This window comes from Maylandia zebra, linkage group LG3, assembly GCF_041146795.1.
Source record: "Maylandia zebra isolate NMK-2024a linkage group LG3, Mzebra_GT3a, whole genome shotgun sequence".
In the NCBI taxonomy this organism is placed as follows: Eukaryota; Metazoa; Chordata; class Actinopteri; order Cichliformes; family Cichlidae; genus Maylandia; species Maylandia zebra.
Window position 1 is genome coordinate 8,114,323 of NC_135169.1, and position 24,010 is coordinate 8,138,332.

Below are 24,010 nucleotides of genomic sequence, written 5' to 3' on the forward strand. Positions count from 1 at the left end.
TGTCAGTCACATGACCCTGAGCCTCAGCAGGAAGTCTGACCCCTTCATAATAAAAGCATGTTCTTCACCTGCACTAATCAGGCTGAGAACACGCTGGGCTGGAGTCACGTGATCGACTTGTAGTTCAAACACAGCTGTTTCCTTTCCTGAGTTCTTATCACATCTCCTAAACACATTTCCTCCACCTCAGAACGTTTCTATCAAGGAAAAGTGCTTAGGAAAGGAGGTAGAAGACCACTGAGTGTATGTGAACGTGAAGGGCTTTTATTGTGAAATGCGGGGTAGGGAAAAGTTGTTCCGCACATGCGCGGTAGAGATCCTGCGTGAGCAGAGACTAGTCAGTTTAATAAGTTTGATGATTTGTTTAAAATACAGAACAAAAGTAAACAAAGTAGGACGGTAGGGCATCATGGCGGCTTTATGAACGGTAAGAGGCGGGAACACGGGGGCGACGGTCAGAGGGAGGACATCAACAGGAGGAGGACCGGAAGCTGTTTGAAAGCCGTGAGCGGGAGTTTGTCAGCAGGGGGAGAAACCGGCACCCGGAGCGAAGACATGGACCCCCTGCAGGAGCTCCTGGACCGGGTCAAGCCCAGCACCGAGGCGGTGAGTCCCAGTCTGACCCTGTTTGCCCGAACTGAGCGATAAATAACAGTCTACGTACACGCACAGCCCTGCGTACGTAGACTGTCTGCGTCATGACGTAAGGCAGAGCAGCAGCCAATCGCTGTTTCGAGCTAATTCTATAGCAGAAATCCACACAGAAAAGAGAATATAAGGATGTGAGCCTGTTCTACATTTATTATTGTGACCTCCGACCTGCTGCTTTGTTTCTTTAGGAGTCCCTGTGGTTAAAGAACATCTTCACCTCCATCTCTGAACACCTGAGTCCTGTGGTGTGTAGCTCCGCCCCCTCGCAGACAGGTGAGTTCCTGTTTGTTTGAAACAGCTGGCTGATAAATCAGCTGTACTTTAAATCCTTAATGACGATGTCCATGTCTTTTATGAAACCAAATACTATTTAAACCATTATTTAAACAGTGAAAGCAGGGCTCACCTGCCCTCACAGGTGCCATCAGAGCAGTCCAGTGTGTAGATGTGAGTGTGGTTCAAAGGTCAGAGCCATGAAGGTGACCGACTGTCAGTGAGGAACAGGGAGGACTAAGAGTCTGAGGATGAAGAGCAGCTGCTTCCTCAGGTGGTCCCACCTGTTGACACATGTCACAAAATCAGTTTTACCCCAGTTCTTTTTATTCCTCGAGCATCCAGAGATGGCACCGGACTCAGTAGTTATTCATCTTTACTCTTCTTCATTTAAGCATGCACTTCTAGAAGGGAAGACGAGGCCGATGTCCCTCTGCAAAATCTTCACCCCTTTGTTAGTTACAGCCAGCTTTATAGAAACGTCCCCATCATAACCCCCCCCCCCCCACGGTGTGCTGCAAACTCTGTCTGTGTCTATGTGCACGAGCACATGAATGCCTACATGTGCGCATTCCCGCGTGCCTATATGAGTGCTCATGTGTGAGCGTGTGCACATGAATAAGTGTGTGTGTGGATGTGTGTGCGTGACCGTTAAAACACTGTGGGTGTAGGTGACTCCCTAGAGGTCATAAAAGCCCTCTCACTCCCAGACCACAGGTATCCAGTTACAATGTTGAGACCCCCACCCACACATCCTCTGGGGAATTTCCACTCAGCATTAACTCCTCTCTGTTTTACTTTCACAGCTCAAGTGGGGGAGGGGTCTCCTACAATAGTTCTACATTATATTTTAACACATTTCTAAACTCTAAAATAAGCTAAACATTCTACACACACCAGCTCTGGTGTCCACTTCAGGTGTTCTCAGTGGGCGGGGCTTCAGTTGTTTATGTTTGTGTTTACCCTTTAAATGTTGTTTTCCCAGGTAACCACGGTGACCTCAGCCTCTTCGATCTGAGCATGTGTGCGGTGCAGGTGATCCAGCAGCAGATGTGTGTGGCCCACAGCTTACCTGTCAGCTACAGGTAACGCCCGCTGACATCATCGCTGTAGCAGGTCACGTGACCTGGCCTTACCGCTGTCCTCCCGTCTGTCCGCAGGCTGCTGTCCGTCTCCCAGCTCGTCTCCCAGCAGCACCTGGCCTGCGTCAGCAACCTGTCCTGGAGCACCAATCAGCAGAGAGCCTGGGCCAGGGAGGCGGAGCTCGCCGTGCCGGGTCAGAGGGCGCTGCCGAGGGTCAACCTGCTGCTGATTGGCTGTCTGAGAGAAGGCCCTGACGGAGAGTACAGGCTGACGGACGCCAGCGGCAGCGTCATGTGTGAGGTGAGTCAGAGGGGGAGGAGCCTAACCTTAACCCATGGTCCATCAGCTGGTTAGTTCTCAGGAGCTTCTTCACAGCAGCGTCACTAAACCGGATCTGGTCAGAACTGATGGTAACGAGGTCACAACAAACTGCAGGTGTTCATGTGCAACGTGAATGAAATCGAATTCCTCTTTAATTCAGCTCATTCTCTGTGCAGGGACACAAGTGCTGATAGAGTCTGGTCATCACACGCTTCTCTGCTGATGTTTACATCAGCATGAAACAAGCAAACAAGCTCAACAGCTGACTTTCATTTCTGTAACTCAGAAACATCAGGACTTGTTAAATGTGAGCTGTGTTTATATGGATTCACTTAGCTGATCGATAAGTAAGGATGTAAAGACAGAGTCTGTCAGCAAGTGAGTAACTGTGCTGGCACAGACGTGATGACAGCAGAGCTTTATAAAGATGTGGAGCCTCCTCCTCACATAAAGTATACAGATAGCATCACCTGCAGTAACCTGACAGATTACAGTCAGACAGCTGCAGCAGGCTCAGTGTGGTCCTGGCGTCACCGCACGGATTAATGACTCACAGTTAGGGCTGCTCGATTATGGCAAAAATGATCATCACGATTATTTTCACTGACATTGAGATCTCGATTATTTGACGATATTTATTTAACAATAACAATGTGTTGAATAATGACTTTAAAGTTTGTCAAAAAATAATATAAAATAGTGCAAATACTGATAACAGTGCAAATGTTTGCAATATAAAAATGAATGAAAAATGTAAACATCTGTGTTTAGTGAACTTTGCAGTGTTGCTCTGTGGTGCAGCTACTACACCGTAGCAAAGTTTACACACTGTGTCCACTTGATCCACGTCTGACTGAACCCATAATGTTTCCACACCACTGAAGTTTTTTACCTCTTTTCAACCAACGGCAGTCACTCTCCTCTCCAAATAACTTCTGCTGAGCTTTCCGAGCTTCCCTCGGTCCTCTTAATCAGCGGTCCCCAACCCCCCGGGCCTCGGACCGGTACCGGTCCGTGAGTCGTTTGGTACCTCTTTTTGTTGTGACATGTGTTCGAAATGCAGAGAGGTGCGCTCGATTTACCACATGGAGCAGCGCGAGAGTAAAGCACGAGGGAGGGGCTAATAATCGGCTCAGTAATTTTTAATGATCGTTGAAAGCCCACATCGTAATCGTGATTAAAATTCGATTAATTGAGCAGCCCTACTCACAGTACTTGAAATGTGCAATTCCCTTGTTTTCTTATTGCTATTTATTCTATTCTTCCCTTTTCTATACTCTGTATTTGTATATGTGTATATTTCTGCTCACCTTCTGTAACTTCTGTCGGTGCTGGGCTGTTGGAAACCGAATTTCCTGGAGGAACGCAGCCGAGGGATCAATAAAGTTTCATCTAATCAGATCAGATTAGATTAGATCTGACCTAATCTAATCTGATCTGATCTACTGCAGCTATAAAACAAACGGCATCACTGCAGATCAGAGCTGATGAAGCTGTCATCATCAGTACAGGCTTCCAGCATCCACCCAGGACACACTCCGCCACTCTCTCACCCGCGTCTCTCTCTCTCTCATCCAGTGCCTGTCTCTCTCGCCCCTGTGGCTCCATCGTCCCGTTTTCCTCCCTCACTGGAACTACATCCCCCACAATGCATCGGGCCAGGAAGAGGCCGCAGGCTTCTTGGAGCTGATTGGCTCCCCTGTCCTGTTGTGTCCTGGTGCTGAGCAGGGATTGGCTGCTGCTCCTGGAAGGGTGGAGCTAAGCGGAGCGGTGGGAGTCGGAGAGGCCGGCAGGCTGCTGAGGCACAGGTGGGTCACATGACCTCTGAACTGCAGTGGAGTTTCTGAGCAGTGTGTGTGACAGATGTGTGTGTGTGTGTGCTCCAGGGTCAAAGGTCAGCGGCTGAGCGTGTTCGGAGAGGTGGGCTCAGTCTGCCCTCTGCTGGCCGTGGCAGGAACGACCTTCTTTTGCTTCACGCTGACGGATGAGTCGCGCTCGCTGCCCGTGCTCGTACAGGTACCAGCTCTCTGAGGATGATGATGGTGAGGAGGGACGATGAAGCTCAGTGTGTGTGTGTGTGTGCAGGACAGCAGCCGGCTCAGCTGGATCCAGCGTGTGTGTGTCGGGCAGAGCGTGTGTGTGACAGCTCTACGTGTGTGTGCGCTACGAGGCTGGAGAGGAAACAACATCCTGTGTGTGACGAAGCGCTCCGAGCTGCACGCCGACTACACGCACACACAGGAACACACACAGGAACACACACAGGAACACACACACTCTGAGTCCCTGCTGTCACAGCCTGCTGAGGACGACTGTGAGGAGGCGGAGCATGAGGAGGTGGAGCTGGACCAATCAGCTGTGAGGATAAAGCAATCCAAAGTCATCAGCTACCAGGTGAGAGTGCTGTGAGCTCTGATTGGCTACCACAGGTTTGTACCTGTGTGCTGATTACTAAGCCTCCTCTGCTGTGATAGGGCACGGTGACTGAGGTTGTGAGTGAGGGGGCGGGGCTCTACGTGCTGGATGGGAAGGTGGGTCTGTGCGTGGCCTATCAGCCGGCGGCGAAGAGGAAGCTGAGGGCGGGAGACAGAGTGGAGGTGAGTCACATGATGTGACATCATCATGCCCGTTTGTGTTCGTGGCAGCCACGACTAATAAAGTTTGATGGTTCCTCCTCCTGCAGTTGCATCACGCCCACTTCCTGTATCGGCCCTGCCCGGACTTCCCTCCCAGCATGCTTTGCACCTGCCTGCGCTCCAGCCTGAGGGTGACGACCTTCAGCAGGGCGGGAGGCTCGCCACCCGACAACCGCTGCCCGGGAGATGGGGCGTTACCACGGTTACTGCTGCAGAGAAACACAGATGTGTCCGATTACCTGTGGACCTGTCACCTAAGCTCGCAGCTGGCACACAGGTGAGGCTCCACCCACCACCACCTGTCCACAGTCAGAGACAGCAGAGCCTAACCTTTGTCCTCCTGTCCTCCGCTGGCTCTGGCTTGTTTCCTGGTCCTGGTTCTGGTCTTGGTCCTCAGTCTGGTCCAAGGTGTGTGGAGGCAGCAGTGTGTGTGCTTGCTGTCCTGGAGGCTGATGGAGACTCTGAGCAGAGCTGGAGGACGAGGACGCAGAGACATCTACGCTGAGATGCTGGACGAGCCTCACACCTGTCCTGTGACGCAGGTAGGTCCCACTCTCACCTGTCTTCCTTACAGGTGAGAGTGGAGCATGCTCAGTGTGCTCTGTGTCCCTGCAGTACAGCGTGTCCTCGGCGGTCCGGCAGTACCTCGGTGTGTCGGAGCTCCTGGAGTCCCTGCAGACTGGCTGCTGGTCTTCGGCCCCTCTGAGCTCTCTGCTGCCCCCTGATGGCTCCAACCTGACCTCCGCCCAGATCAACGGGTTCCTGTCCTGGTCTTGCAGGACTCTGTCCTCCGAGCCTCGGGGTGGAGACGCTGTCAGGTAAGGTGACAGCAGCTCCCACATGAAGTCGTGTGATTACGTACCAATGATTTTTGCCGGTTTGTGTGTCAGGCAGCGCCCCCTGCTGCTGGTCGGCCTGCTGGAGCTGCCGTCACAGACGTCTGAGTTCAAACACTCGATGCAGCTCAGAGACGCCGCGGGAGCTGCAGCCTGCGTGCTGACGGAGAGCAGCGAGGAGGAGGAGGGAGCGCAGAGGGCGGTCTTTAACAGCGCCTGGATCGGTACAATGCACGCACACAGATACACACACAGGGACACACAGCTTTATTCTTTAATGTGTGTGTGTGTGTGTGCTGCAGGTTGTCTGGTGGGTGTGGTGCAGTTCACCATGGTGACAGAGAGATTCCTCCAATCAGATTTCCCCTCCTACCAACACCTGGACCAGGACAGGTTCATCACACACAAACACTGCAGGTACACACACACACAACCTGCAGCATGCTGACTGCTCATTGGTCCACTCTCTGTGATGTAAGAGGGCGTCTGATTGGTTCAGGGTGTGAGCTTCCTTCCTGGTTGTAAACATTATGAGTTAAATAAAGCTGGGTTCAATTCACAGGGTTTACCTGCAGTTCTCTCTGGACCACCTGCACATCCTGAGTCCATCTGTTGCCATGGAGACACACCTGAGACACAAGGGGAAGGAGCCAGGAGGGGATGTCACTGCCAGGAAGCAGACAGTAGAAGAAGAAGAAGAGACTGCTGGGAGTAAGAGGAGGAGAAGAGGAGAAGAAGAAGCCAACTCCGGCAACCCCTGGCCCTGTGTCTCCATGGTGATCAGGGTGGAGCAGAAGGAGGGTGTGTCCTGGAGGAATACAGGGGCGGAGGCAGAGGATCAGGAGGCAGGGCTGAGACTGTGCTTCTCAGTGAAAGCTGCTGTGATTGGTCCAGTGGTCAGCTGGAGGCGGGACCCGAAGAATGAGCCAATGACAGAGAAAGAAAGTGAACAAAAGCAGGAGAGAAAGGTGAGAGACGCACCTGTGTGTGTTTACCTGAGCTCACCTGGATACACAGTTACGTGTGTGTGTCTGTGTGCGTGCAGGTGGTGCTGGTGTTCTCAGGTGTGTGTACGCGGTGGTTTCCTGTCCTCCAGCCTGGATGTTTCTACAGACTCATCGCCGCTAACACTCAGGTAGCAACCCAGCTTTGATGATGTCACTAAGGGGCGTGGCCAGAGGTCGGTCTCTGCTCTCTGATATTAGTACACATGAACACGTTTTTCAGCTTTAACTGTAGTTGTTCACACACTGAGGTTAATTATGGAGTTCCACAGGGTTCAGTGCTTGGACCAGTTCTGTTTACATTATACATGCTTCCCTTAGGCAGCATCATCAAAACACAGCTTACCTTTTTACTGCTATGCAGATGACTCCCACCATTCCTGTTTGTGGGGAGTTGATCTGACCTGAATCCTTGCAGCTGATTGGCCCATGTGTCTGTCAATCAGGATCCCAGTGTTTTGATTGGCTGTGGAGTTTCTGAGCGCAGTGGGGTGGATCTCCACGCTGAGTCGACCCTACAAGTCAGACGTGGTTGGAGATTCCACACTCTGACACGCCCACTGCTGCTGCCCACCTGCAGACAGGTAACACTCGGTTTGCTCCCCGTCTTCCTCCAGGACCCTTAAACTTTTTTTATAGAGATTGACAGACCATGTCACTTTCACGCATTGCATTGTGGGTACAAGTGGCAACAAAATCAAAACACTGCATTAAGCGCTAGCATTTCCAGCACTTTGGGGTCCTTCGGGACTAAGTAAAGAATACAAATACAGGCCATTTACCGTTTATTTAGCTGTTGTTAAATATTTTATCTCCTGTACAGGCCAACACAATCTGTTTGTCGTTTCAGGTTGTAGTGTTACACTGTGGAGGTATGTGATAACGACAGGAGAGGTCTCTGTGTCTCACTCCAACAACTTTTTTATTTGACTCTCAGAACTTCACATATATTGAGCGCCAAAATCTCCACCCCAACACTTCCGTTCAACTTGGGTGTGAGTGGAGCCACCTGGTGGTCCGCCACACATACCCCCCCTTGAACACACAGTTAGGTCCCTATTCAGTCCAGGACCCTGGGTCTAAGCAAACGACCCGAACGACTGAACCTGGGAGGGAGAGAACATGCAGAGGAAGGTCCATCCTGTGAACGAGGCTGGTGAAGGCGAGCAGGAAAGGCAGGAGGAGGCTCAAACGCCGGTGGTCCGGGGGTAGTCCTGGGGGGAAAACCAGAGTCTGTCAACCCCATCGAAGGAGGGCGGCCACGGCGAGGGGCCTGGGCCGGCACCACATTACTGTCCGGAAGAACATGTGCAGGTTTAAGTCTGTCAACACACACAGTCTCCCTTCGACCCCCAAAATCCAAAACAAAATGTTTCTGGCCCGGTTCAATAACCCTGAATGGGCCGTCATACAGCGGCCGCAGCGGTGTCCTGTGGGCATCGTGCCTGACAAAAACAAACTTAGCAGTCTCTAGAGTCTTTGGAACAAAGGTTTCAGGCACGCAATGGTGCACCGGACCAGGAACCCGAAGCGAGTGCAAAAGTGGGTTGAGAGATAGCACCGATGGATCGAAGCAGGGAGGAGGATTTTCGGGCAAGAATTCTCCAGGCACGCGGAGGGGCTGACCAAACACTAGCTCAGCTGGGGAAGCGCCGAGATCCTCCTTAACCGCAGAGCGCAGCCCAAGCAAAACCCACGGGAGGCGGTCAACCCAATTGCCATCCTTTAAGGAGGCGCGAAAAGCAGCCTTAAGCGACCGGTGAAACCGTTCACACATCCCATTAGCTTGCGGGTTGTATGCGGTTGTGCGGTGGACTTTAGCCCCCAGTCCATCAGCCATGGCCGACCAAAGCTCGGAAATGAACTGGGGGCCTCTGTCTGACGTAATGTCCGCGGGTGGGCCGAAACGCGAGACCCAGCTTGACAAAAATGCCTTGGCCACCACTGCTGCGGTAGTGGACGCCAGGGGAACCGCCTCCGGCCACCTGGTGGTCCGGTCAACAACAGTCAAAAGGTGCGTAAAACCTTGTGACTGCGGCAGAGGACCCACCAGATCGACATGCACATGATCGAAACGTTTGCCGGGTATGAAGAACGGCTCCAGGGGCGCCTTGGTGTGTTTATGAACCTTCGCTCGCTGGCAGGGAATGCACGCCGACGCCCATTCCTTAACAGATTTGCGAAGGCCTGGCCAAACAAATTTAGAGCTGACCAGTTTAACAGAGGCCCGGACCCCTGGATGAGAGAGAGCATGTACCGAGTCAAAAACTTGATGACGCCAGGAAGCGGGAACCACTGGGCGAGGGCGGCCGGTGGAAACGTCACAGACGAGGAGGGGACCACCGTCCTGCACGGGTCTGTCCTCTAGTATGAGGCCCGTCTGGGTGGATTTAAGCGCGAGGATGTCCGGGTCACCGCTCTGATCGGCAGCCATGGCGGAGTAGTCTATGCCGAGAAAGACGGGAGAAACCAGCGCACGGGACAAACAGTCAGCCACATGATTGGATTTACCAGCCACGTGCCGAATGTCTGTGGTAAACTCAGAAATGGCTGCCAACTGGCGCTGCTGGCGTGCACTCCATGGATCAGAAACCTTAGACATGGCAAATGTCAAGGGTTTGTGGTCCACGTATGCGGTAAAGTGACGACCCTCGAGAAAAAAACGGAAATGACGAGTCGCCAGGTGGAGCGCCAGTAGCTCCCTGTCAAAAACGCTGTAATTGCGTTCGCTGTCACGTAGCGTACGGCTGAAAAAGGCGAGCGGTTGCCAGACACCCGAGATTCGTTGTTCCAGCACCGCACCCACCGCTATGTCGGACGCATCGGTGGTCAACGCAATCGGCGCTGAGGGGGATGGGTGGGCCAGAAGGGCAGCATTAGCTAACGCTGACTTAGCATCAGAAAACGCTTGGATGCTTTCCGGAAACCAGTCAACGGAGTCATTAGCTTTTTTACCTTTTAACGCCCCATAAAGGGGCTTCAGCAGATGTGCCGCTCTGGGGAGAAAACGGTTGTAAAAATTCACCATCCCCAAAAATTCCTGCAGTGCCTTAACATTCGTGGGACGCGGAAAATCCGAAACAGCTCGGACTTTGTCAGGCAACGGAACCGCGCCCTCGGCGGAAATACGGTGCCCAAGAAAATCAAGAACGGGCAACCCAAACTGGTATTTAGACGGATTAATAATCAGTCCATGCTCCGCCAAACGCTGAAAAACCTGCCGCAGATGGAACATGTGCTGCTCCTTCGAGCTGCTGGCCACCAGTATATCATCAAGATATACAAAAACAAAGGGCAGCCCGCGCAAGACCGAGTCCATCAACCGCTGGAAGGTTTGGGCGGCACCTTTCAGGCCAAACGGCATGCGCAGAAACTCGAAAAGGCCGAAAGGTGTAATTACGGCGGTTTTGGGGACATCCTCCGCGCGCACGGGAACCTGGTGATATCCCCGTACCAAATCGATCTTCGAAAAAACCGAGGTCCCCGCAAGATGGGCGGAAAAATCTTGGATGTGGGGAATGGGATAACGATCGTTCTCTGTGACATTATTAAGACGGCGGAAATCCCCACAAGGTCGCCACCGACCATCAGATTTAGGCACCATGTGTAACGGAGAAGCCCAGGCACTGTTCGAACGTTGCACGATGCCCAGACGCTCCATGGTGGCAAATTCTTCCCGAGCGACAGCCAGTTTGGCAGGGTCGAGGCGGCGCGCGCGCGCGAACACCGGGGGCCCTACTGTAGTTATGTAATGCTCCACCCCATGCTTCGTCACAGTGCTCGAGAAAGTGGGGACAGAGAGTGAGGGAAACTCAGAAAGCAAACACTGAAAAACATCACCCGAATCTACTGAGTTAGCATGCACCACGGGCTGAGCACCCCGAGTCAAACAGGGTAATGAGGAAAATGACACAGCATCAATTAAACGTCTGTTAGCAACATCAACCAGCAGTCCGTGAGCACAAAGAAAATCAGCGCCTATTATAGGCACAGAGCTAGCAGCAACAACAAAGTTCCACTGAAAGTCACGGTCGTGAAAGCAAACAGTCACCAACATTTCACCGAAGGTTTTGATGGGAGAGCCATTAGCCGCTGTTAGCAATGGCCCGCAGCCCTCAGCTAGCCTGTCCGAGCCAGCCGGGGGAAGAAGGCTCTTCTGTGAGCCGGAGTCCACCAGGAAACGCCTCCCCGAGCGTGAGTCCTCTAAGAAAAGCAGCCTTTCCTTGTTGCCAGCGGTCGCGGCTGCTACAGAGCGCTGACATGCCCGTTTCCCTGGGTCTGGAAACTGCAAGGCGGGAGACAGCGCCGTGCCTTCGCTCCAAAACGCTGGTGATAAAAACAAAGCCCTTTTCCGCGGTGCCGCCGTGCAGCGATTCCGGCCACTGTGGACGAGTCGGAGGGCCCCTGGAGCATCGGTGAGGGGGCGGGGGAAAACGCTGGTGAGTCCTGAACAATCGCCTGGACGCCGAAAGTCCTGGTAGCCAGGAGGATGCGATCCGCCTCTTCCGCAAGGGAGCGGTAATCCTTCGTGGCCAATAGCGGGGAGTTGGCAAGGCCAGCGCACACTGGAGCCGGCAGCTGTCGGAGAAAGAGGTGGGTGAAGAGAAATCCTCCGTCATCCGCGCCCAGCAAGGACAGCATGCTCTCCATGAGCTCGAGAGCGGTGCCGTCGCCCAGGCCCGCGAGGGAAAGGAGTTTCTCGGCCCGCTCAGCATCAGAGAGGGAGTAACGCCGCAGCAGCAGCGCCTTGAGGGCGGCGTACTTGCCTTGGGCTGGGGGGTCCCGGAGGAGAGTCATCACGCGGCGGGTTGACAGCGGGTCAAGTGAGGCCACCACATGGTGGTATTTAGTATCGTCGGCTGAAACTCCACGAAGAGCAAACTGAGCTTCTACGTGCACGAACCATGAAGGAGGATCGTGAAGCCAAAAATCCGGCAATTTAAGCGCCACAGCAAACGCAGCCATCGGCGGAGGTGAAAGTCCGGCGGCAGCCGATGCTTCCAGGCCGGAGCTGGCTTCGTCGTCGAGCCTTAGCATGTTCGCTACAGGGGTCACCAATGTGGAGGTATGTGATAACGACAGGAGAGGTCTCTGTGTCTCACTCCAACAACTTTTTTATTTGACTCTCAGAACTTCACATATATTGAGCGCCAAAATCTCCACCCCAACACTTCCGTTCAACTTGGATGTGAGTGGAGCCACCTGGTGGTCCGCCACAACACAACATTTTCAGATCTAATAGAAAAACAATGAGTGTTTCGTAATTCATTCAATTTATTGTCTTTATTTCTAACTGGCATCATTGTTTCATTCTATTATAGAATCTTACAAGAAAGAGGCAACATTGTAAAAATCCATCAGCTTTATTAGCTGCTTCCTGAAAAACAAATCAACAATGCAAAAAAAAGAAGAAGAAAAAAAACATTGCTAACAACATACTGGAAAACAGTCATTCATCACTTGCTTGCTTCAGTACAACCCTTGGGCACATATATGCGGACGTTTCGTGGCTGTTTCGATATCGCTCTCTCTCTTAACCAATCAGATCTGGCTGTGGTAGCAGCTTTAAACTCAGTGTGACCCAGGCTGATAGAGGCGCCCAGTCTGGATCACATTCCTGCATTTTGTTTCTGGTTTTCCTACAAAACACAACAAACATTAGCCCGCAAAGCCACAGTGAACAAAGCAGCATAGCAACGAATTCAATTCAAATCAATATAAGACTTATTTGTAACCTACATCAACAATCATGTTATGATAAATTACGTAGTAACTACAACAGAAGACTTAATAATACAACACAGTTAATAATACAACAGCTTCTTGCCATTTTTGTGTTTGTTTTTATTGTTGTAACTGTTTACGTGTGAAAGCCTGCGTGCGCTAGTACCTCTTGCCACTCGTTCCCACAATCCTTTGTGGTTTTACCCCAGAATGACGTCATATTTTTAATGTCTCTTCTCTGTGTTTTCAGGCCGTCCCACCCACAGTCTTGTCCGTCTCAGAGGTCTTAGACTGCAGGTAAACTGCTCGTCCCTCACTGAGTCGCCCCCTGTGGCCATCCGAGGAACTGCAGCTGCAGCCTGCTTTAAACTCTTACTGGTGTGTGTGTGTGTGTGTGTGTGTGTGTGTGTGTGTGTGTGTGTGTGTGTGTGTGTTTCAGCTCAGAGCTGGTGTGTTTTCAGGGTGTGGTGTCTGAAAGGATCAGTGTGAACAACAGGACCGCCCACTCTGGACACACACACTCAGGTACAAACACACAGGTGGTTTGTGTATCAGGCTTTTCTGCTGTGAAGTTGTAACATGGGGGTCTATGGAGGCGACTCACTGCTGCCTCTGCTGGACACTAGAGGAACTGCAGGCATCAGTGCTTCAGGTCTGAGTCTCAGGTCTGACTGTTAGCTGAATGTGTGTGTGCAGGTGTGCGTCTCACTCTTTGTGACCAAGCTGGGAGGAGTCTGCAGGTGTACCTGGACTTAAGCCACACCCCCTACCCACCTGGCCTGTTGCCGGGTAACACTCTGCTGTTGTCTGGTTTCCAGAGGAGGCTGTCCAGGTGAGACACACATAGACAGGCTTATAAAAGTTTGGACTCTTTATTTGGACTCATTTCCAACAATGTCAGCCCCAATAAAGTTATGGATCATTTTGCATCAATAGGCTGCTGGTTTTCTTTACTGGTTTCAGGTGTTACCAGCAAAATAGTTGTTTAATCATCTGGAATGTACCCAGATTTATTTATTTAGACAGAGATCTTGACCCCCCAATGTTCAATACAAAGTCACGCCCATGGTTACGTACCTGTGCGGTTTACCTGTGTGTGTGTTTCAGGACAGGAAGTGTGTACTGCACGTACTTACCTGTCAGCTCCATAACTGTGGTCTCCCTGGGAGACACCAGGTAAGTTTACAGGTAAAGTCTGGTTCACGTGTTTGTCGTGCTGTTGTTTATTTGTTTGTTTGGTTTCTATCAGCTCGGCCCAGCCTCCTCCTCCTGCTCCCATCATGCACCTGGGTGAGTGGGCTCTGAGCAGCAAGCAGAGGTGCGCTGTGGGACAGGTCAAAGGTCACGTGGTGTGTTTCCTGTTCCTGCAACTGCAGTGGAGCTGCTCGCTGTGTGGCAGCGTGTACACACAGGTACTGCATAAAATACACACAGTGTGTACAGGATGTGTTTAGTGTCAGTTTCTCGGGTGCAGTGAAAGTACTCAGAGTGCTTCATGTGTTGTTAGCGTGTTGGTGGCGTGTTAGTGTTGGTGCAGTAAGTAAAGTGTCGTTTTGGAGGAAACTGCTCACGATTTCAGGTGTGTGTGTTTACCTGTTGCTCTCTCTCTCTCAGGGCTGCAGCAGCTCTCAGTGTCACTCGACCTCGTCAGTGTTTCAGTCCAAAGCAAAGTAAGAGCAGCTTCCTGTTGAGCTCACCTGCTGATACGTGTTAATCACCTGGATGAGTCAGGTGACAGTCACATGATCAAACCATGTGGCTCTGCTCTTCGATCAGGCTGGTGATCGATGACGGGACAGGTGAGGCTCACGTCTGGTTCTCAGCTGCTCTGGTTCGTGCTCTGCTGGGATTGGCTGATGCTCAGTGGGAGGGGCTTCAGAGAGCACTCAGGGTCAGAGGTCACATCAGAGTCTTCCCTCGTGGGCAGAGCCAGGTCAGTAGCACCTGTCAGGTGTATATGTTTACCTGTCACAGGTGAGTCACGTGCTCATCGTCGTCTTTAGACTTTATTTTGTCTTTAAAATTTAAGATGAGGCTTTAACTGTGAAAGGGCACATCCTGTTTGTATCCTGGTAACAGCTCCGTCTGCTCACACCTTACTGCTGAACTGGTTTGGGGGCGTGGCCACTTCCACCTTTAAAAGTCTGTAGGTGTGACGGACCCACGCTGGGCTCACGTGAACAGGAGGGAGGGGCCTTACAGCCGTGTGTTTCAGTGAGACTCAGGTCGTGCCCCTGACTCCACCCACTCGACCTGATGAAGCAGCAGGTGGTGTAGTTCTTAGGGTAATGGAGGGTGGAGACCACAGGGGAGGGGCAGGACAGCGAGAGGCATTTAGGACTCGGGTCACACCAGGAGAACCCACAGGGCCCCTCCACCCACAGGTGGAGCTGTGTTAAAAGACCCTGCAGACTGAAACGTCCTGTGGTCAGAGGAGGTGAAACGAGAAGAAGATGCAGCTACAACCCAAAGAACAGCGTCCACACAGTGAAGCACGGTGGGGACGCTGTGGGGGGGCCACCACAGAGAGAAACAGGCGTCCTGCAGGACGTTTCCACAGGGCCGAGCCGTGAGTCTGCAGAGACATAACCTCTGTGTCTGTCTCAGGTGTGTGACGAGGACGCTGACGACTTCCTCCTCCACTTCCTGTTGTGTCTGTGCAGCAGTGATGTCATGATTCGGCCGCTCAGCCTCACCTGCAGGAAACACACCAACCAGAGACCAGAAGGTAACCCCACCCTCACACACCACCCTCACCACCCTGACTGCAACCTTCAGAGTGTGTGTGTGTGTTTCAGAGGTGAGGAGGTTCACTCGAGGAGACAGAGAGTTCCTGACCAGACTGGCTCCTCCCCTTCAGCTCACCTGTCTGCACCTCCACCCTGACTGAGCTCCACCTGCTTCGTTCTGACTTCATCTGTTCTACGTGTTCGTACAAATAAAACTTTATTGTTCCTCCTGTCACATGGTATCTCACCTTCACTGACCCTGACGCTGGTGATCAGGGTCAGAGGTCACACGAAGCTCTCTGGGTTTAACAGGTCATGTGACCCTTCTACAGGAAGTGATCCCTGTGAGTGGCGCCCACAACGGAGACGTTCTCAGATGGTGATTCATGAAACCTAATTGGTAAAACTAAACACTGAACGTGTTTCGGTTTGTTTACAGAGGTCAGACGGTGAAAGCTTCAGCCTGACCAGGAAAGAATCAGTCCTCTTTAAATCACACTTACTTTAAATGAATTCCTCCTCACCTTCATGTGTTTTGTATTATTGCATCTTATACTGAAAGAGTTCATCCATCGACACATTTGAATCCTGCAACATTTCACCGTGTCAGTTTGTCATGAATTGGACTATTTTAGGATTTCAGTTCATCTTTCCAATAAAGCTGGCAGCTCTGAAACAGCTGTTCTCTCTGAGGCTGTTTTGCATGTAAATAAAAGTGAAATAATTAAATGTTCTGTGAACAGACCGTCCAGTGGAGCTCCTCAGGGCTCTGTGCTTTCACCACTTTGTTTTCTATGCTAATGAGTGTCAGAGCACGTCAGCATCAGTCCTTCAACATGGTCACAGCCTCTGATGAAGGTGTTCAAATGTGGCTTTTAATCCAGGTTTACACTTAAACAGTCTCCATGAAACGGGCCTCTGCCCTCATTCATCCTGGAGATCACTCGTCTAAACCAACCAACATAAAGAACGTGATGTTTTCAAAGCGAACACGTACACACAGTTGTTATGGAGACGATTAAATGTAGGAGCGATGATTCGTGAAATCCTACATGTGTGTTCTAACATGCTTTAATGATGGCACGAGCTGACAATGAATAACATAAAGTTAATAGTTAATCTGCAACAAAACTTTTTCACCGCTTCAGTTTTTGGTCTTTTCCACATACGGTTGTTGTTGTCATGGAAACAGAAACCAATCGGGCCTTGGATGGACGTCGGGAGTTCTTAACAGCAGCTCGTTGTTCATTCTGATGTTGTTTTTTAATTATATTTTATATTTAATATCATATATTGGCCTTTTTCAGCTTTATCTGAAGGGCCACGGGTCAGACTCCAGCTGGGCCTGCCGCTCTCAGCCTCACTCTGAGGAAGCCCACAGTCTCTCACAGTGGAAACTACACCGGGGGACCCCATCCTTGGGGTGGACCCATTTTTGTTGTAGCGTGTTTTGGGGTTTAAAAGCCACAGAGACGCGGTGCTTAGAAAAAATGCATTTCAGCTGTGCTGATGCTCCTGACACGTTGGAACGTTGGGTTGTGTTGCGTGGTTGAGAGGAGGCGGCAAAACACCTAGCAGGCTAGTCGGAAGAACACACACCCACGCTGGTATCGGTAATCCACGGTGGTTCTTTAATACGCCTTCTTCAACAACCATATAAAAGCCCGGCTGAACGGCTGCGCCTCAACAACATAACGCCCAGCGTTCATACAACCCAAGCGTTGCAAACAAAACAAGAAGAAAACGTAAATCCGTCCCTCGTTAAGCAGAAGCGTGCAGGCACGTGTCCTCATAATCCCAGAGAGAGAGCAGCGGCACAAACTGATGACACCATCAACCCTCGACTTGGGTGTCTTAAAGGGACACCGCACCATAGTGGCTGTCACAACGTATAAGACTGGGGAAACCTGCATTCAGCTGGACCTGAAAAACACTATGTCCAGATAAACACAATCAACTTTTGGAGAAAAATAAAAGATTCTTCATCAGACTAACAACTAAAAACATGACACTTACCTTAACAGTATGGGCTACATCAAATATATTCAAGACCGACAACAACACTTCTCACTGCTGCTAATTTTAACAAAACTAAACAAAAAGTAGAAAAAGGCAATTCACCAAGTCTTGAAAAGTAAAACTGAAAAATAGAAACACAGAATAAAACATCCATCCAGATCTTTACCACCAACAACATAAAATCTATCTTGATTAAATGGCCTAATTCTCCAATAAATGAGCAATAATAAAGTAAGAAAAAATAAGACATTCAATTTATGGACGCTCAAATTAACAGAGCGACATTAAACGCACCTCATTGCCTGCCGTAGCGTTCTTCGCAGCTGCACTTCACCTCAAAGGTCGGTTAATACATCGGATTGAACTTAACCAAAGTCCAATTAAAGGAAAATAAATGTTTCTAACAAATACAATGAAGAAGATTAAAATAATTCACTGTCAGTTACTGTCGCTGTGAGTTTGACGAGGTCAGCTGCTTCATTTGGTTCTGCCTAAAGTTCTCTCAGTGATCCAGTGTTTATATGATAAGATACGTGTTTAATGCAGAGAGTTGGAATTACAAGTTGGTAAGAAGCTTTTTAACAAAGGTTTGATTTAAGCTTTAAGTTCAAAGGTGAAAGAAATTTCACGTTTGATGAAGGAAGATCAAGGCTAACAAGGACATAGGTCAAAGGTCAAAATAAGGTGAGAAAATATAATAGATATATATAATCAATCAATAAGGTGAAAATATCAGATAAAAGGGTTTTTTGGTTATAAGGAATAAAGAGGTCAAAGGTCAAAACAAGAGACACTGGTAGAGACCTCAAATCATTGTTACTGAAGAAGGAGGAGTTCTTTAACAGTACGACATTGATAGAGTTTGTTTGTGTGTTTGAGAGTTCAGACTGAAAGGGAGCGCACAATCGTGTGTGTGTCTGCAGCTGTTGTGTTGTTGCTGCATCGTTGCCTCAGGGGGAAAGTTGTGTGTGTGTTATGCAGACTAGCAGAGACTGCAGCTGTCAGCAGCCACACACACTTTCTATTCTTCAAATCAAATCACAGTGAAACATGTTCACTGACAGCTCAGCTTCAGCATCGTCTTCATGCTGTGACTGCAGCCGTTCAACTCTGTTTGTCTTTAACCCAAATCATCACAACATGCAAATATAATCATCAAAATGATGTGACTGGAAGGATGCAGCAGTCTGTGCTCCACCTTTCTCCTCCACACCTGCAGGTGGAGAACATGGATGCATGAATCTCTACAGAGTTCTTTGAATATTATCCGTCTCATCAGTTTTCAGTGAACAAAACTCCTCACAGAGCCAAAATAAGCAGTTTGTATCCAACATAACTCAGCTGGACTCTGATGCTCCGTATAACAGCCACACATGAGTCTGGATTCACTCAAAGCATTGAACAAACTTTATTGGAAATGAAGCTTTTGGACATTTGTTCTCTGATATTTGCTCTTCAGCTCGAGTCTCCATCAGTGGGAACATTTCCTGATTCAACTTTTCTTCTGTTCAAATCAAACTCCATGAGAATCAAAGTGTGAATCAGAGTCCTGATGATCAGATTCTATAGAAACATGGAGACTGTAGAGGATTTACACTCAATGTGTTCATTTGTTCCCTTCAATCAGAATCAGAATAGAAATCAAGCAATTCTTCCAATGAAAGGGATCGATTAATGTTATTGACAGGACAGATGATCAGAGGTGCAGAGTTTTTACCTCCATCATTAGGACAGGGATTGAAGAATGGGTGGAGTCTGTGAGTGAAGGAGCAGCCAGTAAAGGAGTAGATCAGAGCTGCAGCACCTACATCATAAAAGGAGACCAGACCCTCCTCATAATCCACAAACACCCCCACCTTCTCAGGACCAGGATGGAGACAGAGACGGACTGAAGGGTCAGCAGCAGCTTTGTACTCATTTCCATTTCTCAGCACTACAGTCCAGAAACCATCCTGAGGTCTCAGTGTGATTCGTCCCTTCCTGTTGATCGACTCTGTGGCCACTCCTAAATCCCACTCAGTCTTTCCTTTAACCTGAACCTCAAAGTAAAATCTGCCTGAAGAGAAACTCTGCTCTCCTAAAACATCAACACACAGAGAAAATCTCTCTGGGTTGTCTGGAAGCTTCTTCCTCACATCACTATGATAAACTTGTTTTCCATCATCAGACAGGATGAGGTTAGGATGAGCTGTATCAGGATCCAGAGTCACATCCACCTCATGCTGCTGCACCCTCTGCAGCTCAGCCTCAAACAGCTTCTTCTTCATGAGTTTCCAGACTGTCTCCTCCAGCTGAGCCACAGCTCTCCCCACAGTCCCCTCATATGATGGTGGATGAACTCTGACCTCTGTCCAGTCCTTGCTGGGTGGAGCTTTCAGGGAGGAGAAGCTTTGGAGGAGGTGGAGGTGGTCTTCAGAGCGTGAGAGCTGCTCCACCTCAGAGCTTCTCTCCATCAGCTCAGAGATTTCCTGTTCCAGATCTTTGATGAGACCTTCAGCCTGTTTCTCTGTAGCTTCCTGTTTGTCTTCGATCTCCTTCATGAGCTCCTTCAGGCGTCTCTCAACAGACTCCATCAGAGCCGTGAGGACCTGAACACCTTCTGCTTTCTGTCTGTCTGCAGCATCTTTACTCATCTTCACCGACTCTGTGATCTCCTGAATCTTCAGTCGTCTCTTCTGGATCATCTGCTGAATCTCAGCCTCTGTCTTCTCCAGCTCTGCCTTCTTTCCTTCATATTCTTCTCTCAGAGGAACAAACTCGTGGTTCTTGTGGTCTAAAACAGGGCAGAGCACGCAGACACATGTCTGGTCGGTCTTACAGAACAGCTCCAGGAGTTTATCGTGCTTCGTGCACATCCTGCCTTCCAGGTTCTCCACAGCATCAACCAGCTGATGTCTTTTCAGACCTTTCAGTGTCAGATGAGGCTCCAGGTGAGTCTGACAGTAGGAGGTCTGACACACCAGGCAGGACTTCAGGGCCTTCAGTCTGGTTCCAGTGCAGACGTCACAGGGAACTTCTCCTGGTTTGGCAGCTTGTTGCTCTGAGCTGCTGCTGCTGGCTTTCTGCTGAGCTTCACGTCTGAACTGAGCAACCATCTCAGAGATGAAGGTGTTGACCCTCAGCTGAGGTCGAGTGTAGAAAGTCTCTTTACACATGGGACACTGACAGCTCTGATTCATGTCCCAGTGCTGACTGATGCAGGTTTTGCAGAAGTTGTGTCCACATGATGTAGTGACTGGATCAGTGAACACATCCAGACAGATGGAGCACAGAAACTGATCTTCAGATCGCAGATTGCTGGCAGCAGACATGTCTGCACTCTGAGGGAGAAAGAAGAGAAACATTTGATTCAAAATTCACTTTAAATTTCATTTTACAAAGAGAGAAACAAGCGTCAGTAGTCTGAGGAGCTTGGAGAGAAAAGCGTCTGGACTTCTTTGAGTTTCTTGAAGACGTTTCATCAGAGAAGCTTCTTCAGTTCTCAGAGTAACTGGTGGAGACCCAGCAACACACTCAGACACAAACTGGTTCATCCAAACACAAACCTAACATCGTAGTGTCTGCTGTACAGTGCAGCGTCCAGATGGACAGGATCAACGTTTGGGGATGAAGATAAATACAGTCGTTACAAAGATGTGAAATTGTTTCTCTGTTTTACAGAAGGTCCAAGATTCATCCAGATCATTTGTATACTTGAATAAATCAGTTTGTTGGATATTTTCCATCAATCACTGTGAAGTAAACTTCGACCTTGTTGGTGACTGAATACTTCTTATTGTACGTCCAGATCAACGAGCCATTAATATTAAACAGTGACTGTTCCAGTAGAGCTGACAGTGAGGAGGACGATGAATCACAAACCTCAGAAATGTGTTATTAACTGTTGATCCAGTATTTTAATGGCATTGATGAGAACATGTTTATTCAGAGGTGTCTGTATATTTGGTCCATTTGTGCGTCAGTAAAAACTGTCCTGTTTTCTCTCACAGATACTGGAACATCCTCACAAACTCAGGATGTGGAAGAAGATGAACTTTTCCAGTCACTCGCTGGGATACATCATTCATGTTATTCTGGATCCTCAGAAAACATTGATTTATTTTTGTGTTTCACATATTTGTTTGTCCAAATCAAAGATTGATGTTAGTAGAGAAGAAGCCACCATGATAAAGCCTGTGTGTGAAAACGAGATCAGTGGATTTGATCAAAATCCCATTTAAGGAGGAATTCTGTCCTCCAGTTTGTTTAAATAAGCTTTGGGATTAAACAGCATCATCTATGTTTGTGTCTGATGACATGTTTGATCCAGGTCAGCTTGAATATCACAGCTGATGTGTGGAACTCTGACATGTTTAAAGCCTGATTATCAGGATGATTCAAACACATCTGTCTAAATAATGAGATTCATGTTTCCACACAAAGTTATAAAGTGCAGCATCGACTGTTTTCTGAATGATTGAGGATCATCTGTGACTCTTACAGGATACACTAAGTCAGATAATCTTTGTAAAATGTGTGAATGACTTTTTGAAGTACTGACCAAAATCTGCTGGTTTACAGTATCAAAGGCTTTATATCAATAAAGAATAAATAGGTGTTTTCACGTCTGTAATCCTTATGATCAATCAGATCCAGAATCAATCTAAGAGGAACAGGAAGTGATGAATAACCAGGAAGTGTGGAGTCAGTCTGAAGTCCAGAGCACAGCCTGAGTCCACAGTCCTGAGCAGAGCCACAGTGAGACTGAAGCAGCAGCTCGATGCTCCTACAGTGGATCTGTGGTTACATGAGCAGATTTCTATGGATCCAGTGTGACTGTGATGAGTCCTGATGAAGTGAACAGAGTGAAGATTTGTGTAGAAGCAGGAAGTGTGATCAGCTGCACTCACCACTGTTGCTGAGAGGAACCTGATGGACTCCAGTGAATCTTCTTTTAGAGACAAACAGGACTCGACTGCAGCTCTGCTGCTGCTCTCTCACACTTTCACTTCTGCAAAATGACGTTGGGCTTCTTGTTGTTCAGGTGTTGCTCCGCCTCTTCCTGCCTCTCCCTTTACAGGAATCAGCCGGTCTGTACTCAGTGACTGTGTGCAGCGGGTGGGAGGAGTGAGGAGTGGTGTGTGGGTTCACACAGTAATGACGGCCTCAGGTGATCAGGAGAAACTCACCTGGATTTCCTTTTTCCACAGCAGACTGAGAGCTTCAGGTGGACCCTGAAGGAGGTCTCAGACACAGGTGGTAAAAGTACACAGTGTGTACTGAAGTAGAAGTACTACTGTTAAAAATACTCCAAGTACTAATTCAACTTCTTTACTGAAGTAAAAGTAAAAAGTAGTGGCTGTGAAATGAGAGTAAAAAGAGCTGATTGAAGAACATTTCTAACACGTGTTTATACAAAGCTAACTGAACCATGTGCTGCATCAACGTGATAATAAAATAATATTATTCACTTTGTTTCTAATAAATATTCCCAGCTTGAATCAGACAAGTTGAACATGAGCAGAGAAAAAGAAGCAAATCCAAATATTCCTGTGTTCAGTTTTCTCCATTTACAGGCCGACTGTGCCTCTAAACAGGAACATGAGCAGGAAGAGGCTGAAGTGGATTCAGCAGGTGGAGGATGCCTAACATCAGCTGGAAAGATTTACTGTGACGTTTGTTTGCTGTTTTCGCCTCGTGCACGAGAACATCACCAAATAAACTCCAGACAGTTTTTAATATTTCACTGTTCAAGAGCAAAAAGACTGACGGACTGTGTTTAAGGCCACCTCACAAATGTCACACATGAAATATTCAGTGTTTATTTGCTGGTTTGTTGGCAGCAGCTCCTTAAAGTCTGTCACACATCTGTTTGACCGTCTCCAGTTAATCTGAGACACCAGTTAATCTGCAACAGCAGCATCAGGCAGCTCAGCTGATCTCTGGTGTGTAGCTGCTGTGCTGCGCTCCCATTCCTCAGTGAAAGCAACAGCAGAACAAAAACTCTCTCGATCCACATGTTTGAAAAGAAAGCTTTTAAACAGATGAACACACTCAGTAAAGGACAAAGAAATAAGTAAGAAACAATTAGAGTAAAGAGTAAAAGCAGGAGCAACTGAAACAGGCTGCATGCTAGCTGCTGCATGCTAGCTGCCGCATGCTAGCTGATGCATGAGCACTAGAACTGTTCAACTTCATTGTTATGATTTTAGCACCGAGTTACATGAAATCCTGCATCAAAAAGAACAACACAGCGATCACAGACATGTTTCTGCCAACAAACCAACATTAACCCAGAAAAGCCTCTAAAACAACCTGCTGTGGTTTGGAGTAGATTCCTGAATTTACCAGGTGCACCTGAAGGCAGCACAATTTAAACCGTAAATAATGATGTAGGTGCGCAAATCCTTTTCAAGCGTCACAGCATCAAATGAGCCGGCTTACGTTTGTTGCACTTCTACACCAAGTTTTACGCTCGCGTTTCTTCGTTGCTGATTTTTGTTCCACAAACCAAAAGAAAAAAAATTCAACCTTTAATATATTTTCATGTGTGTTTCAAGCACTGTGACATATCACACACACACATGCTGAGTGTGTCACTGATAAAGCTGTGACACAGCAGCTCACTCAGTCCAGTCCAGGTAACAGACTCACCTGTTAGCAGCAGCTCTGCCCTCACAGAGCTCAGCTGCTTATTTCAGTCAGCAGGAAACATTAATATTATGGACTACAGCCGTCTGTCAGGGCCGTTCAAG

General features: G+C 48.9%; 2 protein-coding genes across 8 annotated transcripts; one reads left to right on the top strand and one right to left on the bottom strand.

Moving 5' to 3' along the window:
- Window positions 1–276: 276 nt before the first annotated feature.
- On the top strand, window positions 277–21,879 carry LOC112429857 (CST complex subunit CTC1). 7 transcript variants are annotated; one of them, XR_013097031.1, is made up of 26 exons: window positions 278–606; window positions 840–924; window positions 1,910–2,009; window positions 2,085–2,307; window positions 3,907–4,136; window positions 4,215–4,344; window positions 4,414–4,722; window positions 4,803–4,925; window positions 5,012–5,241; window positions 5,362–5,506; window positions 5,580–5,782; window positions 5,855–6,024; window positions 6,103–6,217; window positions 6,363–6,768; window positions 6,846–6,935; window positions 7,251–7,388; window positions 12,779–12,825; window positions 12,968–13,053; window positions 13,225–13,360; window positions 13,636–13,704; window positions 13,778–13,940; window positions 14,143–14,198; window positions 14,305–14,461; window positions 15,136–15,256; window positions 15,307–15,601; window positions 15,697–16,006. XR_013097031.1 is itself a non-coding variant. In XM_076882286.1 (26 exons), exons 1-25 carry the CDS (start codon window positions 421–423, stop codon window positions 15,416–15,418), a joined length of 3,810 nt encoding a protein of 1,269 aa, XP_076738401.1. In that variant the 5' UTR covers window positions 278–420; the 3' UTR covers window positions 15,419–15,456; window positions 21,266–21,397. The 7 variants fall into 7 exon arrangements, 5 of the variants coding, with proteins under 5 accessions (XP_076738402.1, XP_076738401.1, XP_076738400.1 ...); XR_013097030.1 differs by having other exon boundaries at window positions 15,327–15,601; XM_076882286.1 differs by lacking the exon at window positions 15,697–16,006 and adding an exon at window positions 21,266–21,397 and having other exon boundaries at window positions 15,327–15,456.
- On the bottom strand, window positions 18,661–22,895 carry LOC112431213 (E3 ubiquitin-protein ligase TRIM21-like). The gene is made up of 2 exons (XM_076882311.1): window positions 22,166–22,895; window positions 18,661–20,596 (listed from the first exon to the last, which is right to left on the bottom strand). Exon 2 carries the CDS (start codon window positions 20,585–20,587, stop codon window positions 18,896–18,898), a length of 1,692 nt encoding a protein of 563 aa, XP_076738426.1. The 5' UTR covers window positions 20,588–20,596; window positions 22,166–22,895; the 3' UTR covers window positions 18,661–18,895.
- Window positions 22,896–24,010: the final 1,115 nt, after the last annotated feature.

Bases quoted from the DNA above. Each gene is read 5' to 3' on its own strand.
- LOC112429857 (XM_076882285.1), top strand. From the start codon at position 421: ATGAACGGTAAGAGGCGGGAACACGGGGGCGACGGTCAGAGGGAGGAC. The intron at 4,345-4,413 runs GTACCAGCTCTC...GTGTGTGTGCAG, and splicing joins CGCTGCCCGTGCTCGTACAG to GACAGCAGCCGGCTCAGCTG. The intron at 13,705-13,777 runs GTAAGTTTACAG...GGTTTCTATCAG, and splicing joins GTCTCCCTGGGAGACACCAG to CTCGGCCCAGCCTCCTCCTC.
- LOC112431213 (XM_076882311.1), bottom strand. From the start codon at position 20,587: ATGTCTGCTGCCAGCAATCTGCGATCTGAAGATCAGTTTCTGTGCTCC.